A 12,667-nucleotide genomic window follows, 5' to 3' on the forward strand; every position below is an offset into this window, starting at 1 on the left:
ATTCTTGATTGGACCTTTATGTGTTTTGTGCATCTTAAAATACCCTTATTTAACCTCAGACCAGCAGGAAGAATATACTGTATATGGTTATTATTTTTTTTTTATTGTTATAGTTCTAAAAAAACGTTGCTCTAAAAAAAGTCATCATGTACATATCGGAGGAAACCAGAGGACGATAAACTGGTCTGGGCAAAGGTCAAGGGTATGTTTGTTTAAGCTGAGGTCAGTTTATCATTAGCTGCTTGCTCTTCTGCACCTATAGTAGGAATGATAAGAAGGATTCAACTGAAAATGAAATGTGACGTTTTACTAATCCTGAATTTGACTTATTAACCTACACATATAGTAATAAATAATTATTTTTACAGCATTCTTATTTTTCAAAGTACATTTCAAAACACTGGAGAGACTGAATAACTTTCTTAATTCTGACAAATAAAAAAACACGATAATTACAAATAATAGAAATAATAGAAAAAAGTTTGTAAACACATATTCAATTGTAAAAAAAAAAAAATAAATTTATTAATAACAAGAAAATCATATCATTTATAGCAATAGTTTTGTACAGAGACATAAATACAGCTCTGGAAAAAATAAGAGACCACTTAAAAATGTTTCTTTGATTTTTTACCAAATTGAAAACCTCTGGAATATAATCAAGAGGATGATGGATGATCACAAGCCATCATGTAGAGAGAGAGAGAGAGAGAGAGATTTCTGAACTCTTAAAACTCTATAACTCTATGAATATGAAGGTTTTCTTTGCATTATTTGAGGTCTGAAAGCTCTGCATCTTTTTTGTTAGTTTGGTCATTTCTTTTTTTATTTGAAATTTGGGAGAAATGCTGTTCGTAGTTTATAGAATAAAACAACAATGTATATTTTACTCAAACTACCTATAAATAGTAAAATCTATTTTTTCCCAGAGATGTATAATTTAGGAGACCTCCTTTCAATTTTTGGAGAATTTAAGACTTTTATGCACGCCGGTTTTGGGTTTTTGGGGAGCCCCGCCCCCCCCTGCGCTTTGATTGGCTGGTGCTAAAAGCTGCCATCGTACTGTTGGACGGGGCGTGGCCACAGTCTCGTAATGTGTGCTAAAGTGGATTAGGTCGCTGGTGTGAGATTTAATCCTTTAAAACTGACTCGCTCGTGCTTGAAAAAGAGAAAAGCAGTCTGGATTCATGGCTTCAGATCTGCAGCTGAAAAGAGCTCCATTCCCGCAGGAGGAGGAGGAGGAATTTCAGCAGATCCTGAAGCAGATCGGTGGGAAGGGGAATGTTTATCTGGTGGGTGATGTGAACAGGGAGGATGGGGAGTGTAAATGCAGCCTGATGAAGGAGTTTGTTGCTGATGTTTTGCCTGTGGACGACCTGCACAGAGAAATCAACAGCAACGGGGGCGTCAAGTCCGACTGCTGTCCCGGGCAAGATGGTCAACAACGAAAACCAGAAGTGGGTGCGAGTATCAGGGCTAAATCTGACAAGGGGAGAGCTATGCGCTGTGCCTTAGTCATTTTCATATTCAGACATAGTTATGTCCATGAGAAAGCCAACCACGTCTGTGTGAAAGAGGTGCTGAAGGATGTCAAGGCCAGGACAGTAGGTCATGGAGCTTGGCCTGGCCTGCTCGGACTGGTGCATGCCCACAGTGAAAGTCCAGAAACCAGGGAATCGGTGGAGCTTTTGGAGCAGATGCTGAGGTCCGTGTTCAGGAAACATCCACATGACTCCATATGGGCTGGGCATTTTGTTCCTAAAGCACTGGAAGGAGTGCAGGCCATCAGGAGACATGTCTGCAAAGCTGTGCTTTCTGCTCAGGCCACAGGTAAAGTAGTACATTAATGTTTTTTTCCCCTAGATGACTCATATGACCACGTGGGGCCTGGATGGGATACCCAACTGAGAGCCACAAAAGTTGTGTCCATGTATTCCAAGTTGACTCATCTGGGTCAGTGATGGGCTTGTAGGGGTTTTAAAACTACAGCCCTAGAATACAGTCCTAGGTTAGCTATAATTATTAAACCTATTTGGAAAGTCCTGGAGCCATGTTCCACCCATGATTAGTTTTAGTTTTAGCCTGTAAAAACTTCTAAAAGTCTTAATAGGTCTTAATCTCGGATGTGTTTACTGTCCAAGTCTGTGAATGAACCTTACTTGATTTCAAAGTTAAAATGTTAATGATGGTAAAATAAAATGTATCCCCTGCTGAAAAATACAGTTCAAATCCAGCTTTTGAAGATTGCTTTAGATGGTTTAAGCTGATCATCCAGGCAGAAACATACAATATCCTGGTATTCAAGCTAATTACCCAGCTTTTGACCAGCTTATCATCCAGCTTGGTCTGCTGTTCGTCTAGCATGGTTAGGTTGATCATGCTTGTAGACCAGCTAAACCATCAAATTGACTCAATTGAAATCAAAATCTAAGTTGGTCAACTAGAGGTATTTATAACGAATTAGTGTGATATCTTTCTGTGAAGGACCTTTTGAGGCAGAAAACTCTTTTGAAAGTTTAGGTACAGTCACCACTGTGAACAGCTCTAGGTAAAGTGAGAAATTATAAATGGAAAACAATGGAATAAACCGAAAATACACACACATCGTGTATATTATACACAGATATGTATTTTTAGTTTTTTAGCTTCTGTGTAGTTGATGCCTTTTGGGTTAAGTGTGTGGGTCTGGCCAGTTTTTAGTCACAAGATTTGGAGTGTTTCCTCAGGCATAGAAGGCCTGCAGGGAAATTAATATCCCTACACAGGATTACTTTCTTAAAAAACAATTTGCTCATTGTTGATTGTTTTTTGTGTGTCAATATCCCTGCAGATAACGCCCCAGTCCAAAAGGGCCACTTGTTCTTGTCAGTGCGACAGTGGTTTAGAAGAGGACGGAGAGACAGAGCAAACAATTCTTCAAATTGTCAGGTACATAGAGGTGAGCTGGTGTGAATCCTGTTTATTTTATTACATTAAATTATACAGCTTTCACTGTTCACTTAGTGGAGATCTGTTATTGCTGTAGGAAACACAGAAAGCACAGAAGAAGGAATCCCCCTGCAGAAGAGAGCTGAGCCACGTGTATTAGAGCCGGGGTACTAATGCACTAAACGACCACTGGACCTGTGAAATACGCACACTGTGAACATAGACTACAGCTTTGATTGATTAAGATAACAAAACCTTTAAAGGGGTATTACACTAACTAACAAAATCTCTACATAATTAATGTGTTACAATGTAACCAACGTTATTAAAATTGGTCATGTGTGGAATTCTCCATTTTGCAAAAGTTGTTTACAGTGATACAGAGTTTAATGCCTCCTAAAGCTTCTTAACTGAAAGTTATTACACAGAATGATTATGAATATGCGGCCTGAAGTCTGAGACAGGCATCATGTATCAAAGAAAGCAAATGTGGTTTTGATCGTGTTCATTATGGATATCCTGACTTTGTTTACCATCACTGTAAAAACAAAATAGTTTCTTTCAAAACCAATTTATACCAAACCTATTCTGAATTAAAGAGTGTGTTTACATGCACTTCATAATTTGTTTATTATTTAAGTGGTCAGGTAAACAGCAACCTTTGGAGTCTAGAAAGCTGATTAAAAAAAGATGGACTTCAGCACAGTAATCATATTTCTCAGTCCTTTTATACTCTTAATTGGAGTATTCTCAGGGTTCTTGGTTGGTGCTTGCATGAAAACAGACTGTGGTACCAGAAATTCACTGGGTCTGTGATGTTTTTGAATTCATCTAAATGACTGATCGCATTACTGACTGATGTTTTGCAGTAATCAGATTATAATATGCATGTAAACACTCTCAATGTTTACATCTGAAACACTAAATTATGCAGAACATTAGAAATAGCAGTGAAAATCCCCTTTAAATATTTTTTAAGGATGATTTGATATCCTTAGTATTGTTTACAATACAACCCTACATATGATAAATTAAGCTTGGAATACTTGTCTTTCATTCAATCCTTTGCTGACTGACCTCAAACTTGTCCTTCTCAGTGTTTACTCTCAGGCAAAGGCTTAAATGGAGATGTAGGGAAATCTTTGTTTGTAAGCTACTGATGATCATTGTATCTGATTAAAAGAAACAGAAAATGCACCATCAGTTTATTCTTTTTAAAACACTGTACAAACACAAGTACTGGTACATGACTGATTACAATGTGTAATTTTTCACTATTTCTCCTGCCATGAAATGAGCCACATCAATTGTAAATTTCACAAAAAAGTTCACACCAACTGCCTAAAGTTAGAGTAAAAAATGCTAACACTTTAAGAAGTATAATTCACTAGGAAGTCAATACAGTCTAGATATAAAAACTATGAAAAATTTGAGAGATATTATAAGTAGTGCTTTAGCCCAGACTGCTTTCTGACTGAGGCACAGCCAATCACAACAGAGGTTATTTACAGTCTACAGTTTTTTTAGTCTACATGTACAGGCTGTTTTTTTATATTGATAGTTTAATGAAATTATCACATAAAAAAATAATTGACTTAACTGTATTTAGAATGTGATCTCCCTCAGTGAGGTCAGTTTGGATTAATTCAGACATTAACAGTAAAACATAAACATGCTGGGACATATTCCAGGACATAAGAATATCACAAAAGACCTGGTTTAAGCTTAACCACGTCTGTTGATGACTAAATAAAGTTTACTGTTTAGAATCATACAAAGGATTTTTTTAGAGACATATTGCAGTAGACTGGTAGTGTCTAATGAATGTAATGTATTAATGCTGATTATATTTTTATTCTCTTTTTCTATTTGACGGTATTTTTGTAATGAACTCAAGTTTTGATAATTCGTACAAACAGTATATTTATATATTTTTGTGTACGGTAATCTGTGTCATACTGACAATTAGTTTTCGTTTGTGTTGTTTGTGACAAAAATTGGTTTCTAGAAGATCCAAATAAATGAGAATAGTATTCAAAATTATCTTGCTGTTTTTTGTTTCTTTTTGTGGGTTTTTGCCTCAAACCTTTCAGCTCGAAAATGTTGCAAAGTGTGATGAAATAATTTGGAGGACCTAAGGGGCAAAGAATTATTTGGGTTCCACAGGGTTGCATCTTTACACTTGAATATTTATTAAATATTGAGAATTGATAAATTACAATTTTAACCCAGACAAATCACTTGGGGTTGCTTACTCATTTAGCCCTGCTGAAAAACAGCCACATTTAGCTGGTAAAATTTCTGTTTAGTATGACTGTTTAACTAGTCTACTGACATGACCAATCTGACCAGGCTATTCAATTAGTAAAACCTAGGGTGAGTTTTCTAAAAGCATCTTAGTATAAACATGATTCTTAGATGGTCAAGCCTTCATGCTGAACACTCTTCTCCATGTTAAGATGTTATTAATGCCACTTGGGATGTTTGGTCCAGCTAGTACATCAAAATAAAAAATAAATATAAAAAAAACACAGGCTAGGCTTGTTAAGAGCTGAAGTGTAATCAGCTTGTTTACCAGTGGGAGGCTAGATTTCACGTGGATATCCAGTTTTTAACCATCCTGACTGTAACAGAACACCTTAGATCAGTATTTTCCCTTAACTTTTTTGTTTTCAATGCTCCCAACACACTGGGCCCGGCTAAAGAGCTCAGCAACCATCCATTATTACTATTATATAAAGTGGGATCCTCCAGGATCACAGTTGGTAAAAACTTTAACATTTTTAATGGAGTCCAGCACAGTTTGTGGAGTTTTCTGCTCACAGAGCTGTGAAACCTAGCAATTGTCAAGTGAGTTTAATCAGACTTGCTAAAGTAATTTAAAGACAAGGAAAGTAAAAAGGTTGTGCAGATTTACAACTGGGAAGGCTGTGGTGGTTTAAAGGTGCCGCTGTGTGGCGCCGTTTGCTCGTTAATATAAGCACCACAGAATCTACATATAACTTCAGAGGTATCTTAAATGCATTCTTATTACTTGAATAATCTGTATGTAGGATGTAATTATTTTTATACTTTCATTTGTTTTGAGAGAGAACATTTTACTTTGTGAACATGTAATTTTCCTAATATCAGAAACAACTGCAGGACATATAAGTTAGCTTTATAAGGGATGTGAAGAAATATTAAATGCCTCATGTTAATTGCATTACAGTGCTGTTTTTCATTGTATATATAATCACTAACTTAAATATAATAAAAACGTCTTACCAAACTGCCACAGCTCACAGTAGCAGAAAAGCTAGCGTCCTTACTGTATTAAACCCGTTAGCTGGAGAAAAACAGAAACATACAGGTAAGTTTTCTTTGCTTGTTAAGCTAAATTTAAATTTATTTTTCTTTTAGAAATTAAAGAAATATTACAGATAATTAGTTAGTTTCTATTTTTAATTTAGGTATTAGCCGTTTAAATGTAATCACTTACATCCATTGATGACTCGCTCGCGGGCTCCTTCTAGCGTTCGGTGGTAATGTTCATAATATTTAAGATGTGGGTTGGCTCCTCATAAACGTTATAGGCTTTCGATGCGAATGCCTTTGTAGAAATACACAAATTAGATTTTTTTTAATATCTGAGGAAATTCACATTAGTGTTTTTTACCTCGAATAATTCGCATGTATACACACAGAATAATTAAGGTACGAATGATAAGCGTGTGTGTGTTTGTGTGTGTAACGTTACATGTGTGTACGTGTATGCTGTGAGTCAGGCACAGGGCAGCTCTCGCTGAGGACCCGGATTCATTGTATGGAGGAAAGCGGCGCTGGAGTGAAGCGCGTCTCGGCTGATCTGCGGGCTGCGGACTTTACTGCGTTTTTCTCCGTGTTCTTTTTGTTTAGTGGTTATTTATCTCGGTCTGCGCGGCTCCACTTATCTTCCACAGAGGCCGGTTTCGCTCAGAGGGGGGTTAACGCTCGGACTGCAGCACGATGATCACTTCAGCCGGTGAGTGTTTAGTAACTGATTTAGCTGAGTCACACACACTGGGCTAACCGGGCAGAATACAAGGGGAAATACAGATTATTTAAACGCCTTCGTTCTGTCTTTATACACAAACATTAGTTTTACGTACTGTGTGAGCTTCATGTAGAGTTCAGCTTTCAAAATAGTCCTTTATTTTAGTCTTTTAGCCTACCATAGCTTCAACATACTGACTCATTTAGCTTAGCATCCTCTGCTAGCTTGCTGTGCTAACCCTGTTCCAGCGGGTTTGACATAACTGCCAGTGCTGTGTAAACAATGAGTTTGCTAACTAGCTTAATAACTAGGTTAGATACCTGCATATAACACCAAACAATCCATATTACTTAAAATTATGTGAAGTGTGTTTCTGCTCACAACCGACTAGTTAAAATATACCGTTCCACCTTAAATGATCCAACATTGACATTTCGGCCAGTGCAGTTTTTAAGGTGGACCAGGGAATTCAACCGCAGTTCATAGCTACTCAGTTTTTGAGACGCCTTTTATTTAGGTAGCGTTAGCGAGCGGGTAATTTAACTAACTAGCAAAAAAGTTTTTTTTAGTAATTAATTATAACCCACAACTTTAAATAGTTCCCTCTATTTAATGGTTAGTTAGTAAGTTAGGTTAGAAAACTCCCTCAGATTAAAACCTAGAGTTAAATTGTTTTCTCAGTGTATATCCTTCAGTTTATTACATCGTTTTCTCAGTATCGTTCCCTCAGTTAATACAGTGTTTTATCAGTGTAGTTCCTTCAGTGTAATCCATTGTATTCTCATTAAAGTTCCCCCAGTTTTATACATTGTATTTTCAGGAAAGTTCCCTCAGTTTAATGCATTGTTTTCTCAGTTTAGGTCCCTCAGTTTAATAAATTGTATTCTTAGTATAGTTCCCTTAGTTTAGTACACTGTTTTCTCAGTATAGTTCCCTCAATGTAGTACATTTATTTTCTTAGTGTAGTTCCCAGTTTAAGAAAACAAAACTGTGAAAACTATTTAATAGTTCCATACATTTTCTCAGTGTCGTTCCCTTTTTAACAGTTATGGAAAAAGTAGTTCCCTTGGTTTTACTAAAGCAACCAGTCAAGCCCTTATATAAGACATTTATTTATGTTTTTTGTTTGTTTGTTTGTTTTTTTAGCTGATGTGTACAAGTACATCATGTGGATCCACTAATTTTGCATTTGTTTACAAGCTGATATGGCCTTTTGTAAATATAATGATGTTTTTGAAAATTTGGTGTATAGATATTTATAAATATTAAAGATGGGACTAAAATATTGGGACCAGTATTATGGGGAAATATAATATTTGATTGTAGAGTGACTAATTTAGTAGTCTGCATAAATGCAGATATTTTACTACTATAGTTTAGTGTTGCCTACATTTTCACATTTAGGTCAGACATTGGAGTTTTTTTGGAGTTGTCTGTAGTGTTTGTGTTTAATCCATTTTAGAGGTCCTACTATCCCTCAGTGTTACTGGAAATAACTGTACCTGCAAGTGTATGTTAAAACTTTTGACCTTTTGTTATTTCTGCAGCTGGAATCATATCCCTCCTGGATGAGGATGAGCCTCAGCTAAAGGTAACAGTCTTGCGCAATTCTGTTTACATGCAGCATGATTTTACAGAAGTGACTCATAGAATTTGAATGGGACTAATTTATGCCAGCATATAGTTCATTGTTCTTTCATTAGTTTTGGTATATATAGACTTAGTGAAGGGAAAAAGTATAATTTTTTTAATTATTTTCAGGAGTTTGCACTCCACAAGCTGAACTCCATCGTCAATGACTTCTGGGCAGAGATTTCAGAGTCTGTGGACAAAATGTAAGTAAATTTAGCACTAGTGTGGTTTTCAAATATTAAAATGTATGTAATAAATTTTTTTGAAGTTCTGTCCAGTACCTTTGGCATGGTTGGTTAAAAGTAATATTTTTTGTTTCTTTTTTAGCGAGGTCCTGTATGAAGATGAGACATTCCGTAGCAGAGAGTTCGCTGCCCTGGTGGCCTCAAAAGTGTTTTACCACCTTGGTGCTTTTGAGGAATCTTTGAACTACGCTCTGGGTGCTGGAGATCTTTTCAATGTCGCTGATGATTCGGAGTATGTGGAGACAATTATTGGTAAGAGCTTAGTTTTGTTTTTGTTTGTCCAAATGGGGGTAAAATAAAATGGTGATGGTTGGAAAAAAGACAGAATATTGAAATTTGATCAGCTAACAACAAGGTTATGTATGCGTGTTTGGCCATTCTGAAGAGTCAATCATGCTGGCTTTAAATGTTTAAACTTTAGAATGTGTTTTTTTCCTCTCTTGTTGGGTGAAAGTATTGGGGTTTTTGTCAGCCTTCAGATGCAGCCCTACTTTGGGAACCTTTTTTTTTTTTTTTCTTTCTCAGACTGTGCTTTTGTTTCTCCACAGCCAAATGTATTGATCATTACACCAAGCTGCGCGTGGAGAATGCAGAGCTGCCGGAGGACGAGGAGAAGAAGAGCATTGATCCTCGTCTGGAGGGCATTGTAAACAAGATGTTTCAGCGGTGCCTGGATGATCACAAATACAAACAGGCCATTGGGATTGCTCTGGAGACGAGACGCTTGGATGTCTTTGAGAAAACAATTCTTGAATCGGTATGAGGCTTTTAAATATGTGGGCTTTTTTGTTTGTTTCTTTTTTATATGGTATATCATCAGATTGATTAGTAATGGATTTTGTGAAGAATGTTAATTAAACAATTGATTGTGTGTGATGGTATCTGGCGTGTATATAATTGAGCATAAACCAAAGCATAAAGCTTTTTTTTTTTTGGACACACTATTGCAACTATACCCAAAAAGGGGGAATAGATATAGGTATGTGCTATAGATAACAGCAAATAGGTAATATGGCTATAATATGATTCAGAAACAGTGGGTCTGGAATACTACATTCTCTCACTGTGTGATGTGATGTTGTAGATATGTAATATGGGAGAAATCTGTTTTTTTAAAAAAGCATACTTTTTGACACTTTAGAATTGTAACAATACATGAAAAATGTATCTTTCTGTTCTAAAACTTGCATTATGGAGCATAAATGTATTTATTTATGACGTCTGATGCAGTTGCATTATTATAAGTAATGTTGTTCTTTCGATATCTAAGTATTAGCTCCAGTGAACAACTTCACTCTAGCACATTGATTGTGTGTCACATACTCCTGCTGGCTTTTGCAACTGATTAATATACAAGTGATTGTTTGAAAAATAGTTCACGTCCTTTAATAGAGTTTAAATGTATATGTCTCTTTTTTGATGTCCAGAATGATGTCAGTGGACTGCTGGCCTACAGCCTGAAGATCTGCATGACGCTGATGCAGAATAAGAAGTTCCGTAATGAGGTGCTCAGAGTCCTCGTCAAGCTCTACATGAACCTCGAAAAGCCTGACTTTATCAACGTTTGCCAGGTGAAAGTCAGACATCAGCAAAAGGAACATCAGTTAAAAAAACTCTTTCCTGTTGGATAAGCTGCTCAATTATTCCACTTATTGTGCTGTCTTGATCTGTCCTTTTGTAGTGTCTGATTTTCCTGGATGATCCCCAAGCAGTGAGTGATATCTTGGAGAAGCTGGTGAAGGAGGATAACCTCCTGATGGCTTATCAGATCTGCTTTGACCTGTATGAAAGCGCCAGCCAGCAGTTCCTGTCTTCCGTCATCCAGAACCTGCGTACCGTTGGCACCCCGATCCCAGCGGTCCCAGGCTCCACCAACACTGGCACTGTGCCAACTCAGGACAAAGACAGGTGGGCACCGGACAGGGGATGAGGCTTGTATGACCAAATTAGGCAGAGCCACTTTTTTGAGACAAATTATGTGCTGCAGGACATAATACAGATCTACACTATGATCTGCCAGCCTTAGTCTGGTGGAGTGACAGTAAATGAGCGAGCTGTCTGAAATACACGCCAACCTATTTTAATCTGCTGGAGCCAATGTATAACATTATCCACACTGTTAGATGTAGCTTTGTAGTTTTTTGTTGGGATGGAACTGTTTCCATGCAGTTTGATGGGTATTTGTATGGATAGGCTGAGGGGAATAGATCTAGCTATCAGTAACTGACAACAGAAGAAATTGCTAGATAAAGTATTTGAAGGGGAAAAACTGCCTGAAATCTAATTCAGAAACAAAATTGGTCTGAAATACTACATGCTCTCACTGTGTGATGTACGATTGTTAAAGGACCTCTGTTCACTCCCAGCATTCCAAAGTACAGCGCTTTTAGCCGATGCTCCCAACAAGCCTACAATGTTAGTGTTAGGGGCATAGTGTTGTCCATGCTAAGAAATTGCTATTTTTACACCATTAAGAAGCTCAAAGTAACTCCATACTTTAGGGCCCTAACATTTAAAACGAGGCACTGAATACTTAAAAGGTGCACAGGTTATTATTAAAGACTGTTTATACACCCTGAGGAAATATACCGGACACTGGCATCTTGAAACTGTCATTATAGTCAAGACTGACTGTATGAACTAATAGATAGTGCAAACTTAATCCCATGGTGTTTTGAGTAGGTGCTTTAGATGCTCATGAAATGTTTAAACTAAAAACTGCTTATTATAAAGCAGCACTGTGAAGCGTTTTTACTTTAAAGTAACAACTTACATTGTCTGTAATGTGGAAAGTGGCATATTCAAGCTAGAATACCGCAATTGGTGGAGCTGTAGGAGCTTCCACTTATCACGTTATTTCCCTATCCATCAATATATTAATACTTAATACCTAATAAATCCATACTGTCTGAGGCCGGGAGCGAGGATAATGTATTAATCATAATTTCATTGAGTGTGTGCGGGTATTGACAACATAAATACTTGTCTCGTGCTGGGCTGTATGGATAAATTTAAAATCTTTTAATACGAGAATGGCTGCTTGTCTCCTGCGAATATTGGAATGTCATGCACACCAAAAGCTCTGTTCCTCTCAGCTTCAGTATTTTTATCCAATAAAAATAATAACCAACCAAAAGCATTTATCCATCTGCACACAGAAAAGTGACATAGGATTGTTCAATGCAATTGTGCTACTGTTTGGAAAAAGTTTGTTTGTGCGAAAACAAACCAGCGTTTCCTAAACGATCCCAGAATCAGTTCTGACTGCAGATTATTTATTGGGGATATGTATTAAAACACTCTTAAAGAAAGTTATTTTATATTCACAGGCCAGAATCCGAAGTGCACATGTGCACAAATATTTTAGGGCTACAAATAGTTTTGTGGAACTGACTGTATACATATACTTAATCCCAATTCATAAACAACCACTTTTAATTAAGATGTATAAGCTAGTATTTTGGTTAATGTCCAAGTCTTTTGTTTTGAAAAGGTGTATTTGTATTTTGGGAGAAAATCTGTCTCTCTAATTTTAATGTGGCAGGTATATCTATAGTTTGACATCTTCTAGTCCATGTTTTATTTCTCCTGTTGCTTATTTACAGCTAAAGTATGATGGGATGCCCAATAGTATTAATTTTAACCAACATGTGAATTTCTTTCTGATTTAAAATTAAGTAAAAAATCAGTGTGAACTGAGCAATTCCTCTGTTTGTTTACCCTGCTGTACTGTGCTGTTTCAGTGATGCCATGGAGACAGATGACAAGGCAGGCAGTTCCCCTGCTGGAAAAGCTGCAGATGGGGTAATTATGTCTGGCACACCTCATACTTCTGCTTTCAAGGCTC

At 36.9% G+C, this 12,667-nt stretch overlaps 2 protein-coding genes and 1 long non-coding RNA gene across 4 annotated transcripts in view; 2 read left to right on the forward strand and 1 right to left on the reverse strand.

The window, feature by feature from the left end:
• Positions 1-1,078: 1,078 nt before the first annotated feature.
• On the forward strand, positions 1,079-4,971 carry LOC103040691 (uncharacterized). 2 transcript variants are annotated; one of them, XM_049465271.1, is made up of 3 exons: positions 1,079-1,830; positions 2,831-2,928; positions 3,026-4,971. In XM_049465271.1, the coding sequence occupies exons 1-3, from the start codon at positions 1,188-1,190 to the stop codon at positions 3,086-3,088; spliced, it is 804 nt and encodes a 267-aa protein (XP_049321228.1). In that variant the 5' UTR covers positions 1,079-1,187; the 3' UTR covers positions 3,089-4,971. The 2 variants fall into 2 exon arrangements, with proteins under 2 accessions (XP_049321228.1, XP_049321227.1); XM_049465270.1 differs by having other exon boundaries at positions 1,082-1,830; positions 2,831-2,938.
• LOC111192530 (uncharacterized) lies at positions 4,003-6,538 on the reverse strand. Its single transcript, XR_002649974.2, has 3 exons — positions 6,410-6,538; positions 6,196-6,256; positions 4,003-4,100 (listed from the first exon to the last, which is right to left on the reverse strand). It is a non-coding gene; the product is annotated as an uncharacterized LOC111192530 (long non-coding RNA).
• A 177-nt stretch (positions 6,539-6,715) lies between these two features.
• The window catches only part of psmd1 (proteasome 26S subunit, non-ATPase 1), a 56,337-nt gene continuing 50,385 nt past the window's right edge, over positions 6,716-12,667 (forward strand). Inside the window, exons 1-8 of the mRNA XM_022669814.2 lie at positions 6,716-6,931; positions 8,491-8,534; positions 8,705-8,778; positions 8,903-9,072; positions 9,369-9,577; positions 10,248-10,391; positions 10,502-10,728; positions 12,564-12,624. Of these exons, the coding sequence (XP_022525535.1) occupies positions 6,916-6,931; positions 8,491-8,534; positions 8,705-8,778; positions 8,903-9,072; positions 9,369-9,577; positions 10,248-10,391; positions 10,502-10,728; positions 12,564-12,624 (945 nt within the window). The 5' untranslated portion in view covers positions 6,716-6,915. The remainder of the gene's footprint in view (positions 6,932-8,490; positions 8,535-8,704; positions 8,779-8,902; positions 9,073-9,368; positions 9,578-10,247; positions 10,392-10,501; positions 10,729-12,563; positions 12,625-12,667) is intronic.

Source organism: Astyanax mexicanus, chromosome 16, assembly GCF_023375975.1.
Source record: "Astyanax mexicanus isolate ESR-SI-001 chromosome 16, AstMex3_surface, whole genome shotgun sequence".
Lineage (NCBI taxonomy): Eukaryota > Metazoa > Chordata > Actinopteri > Characiformes > Acestrorhamphidae > Astyanax > Astyanax mexicanus.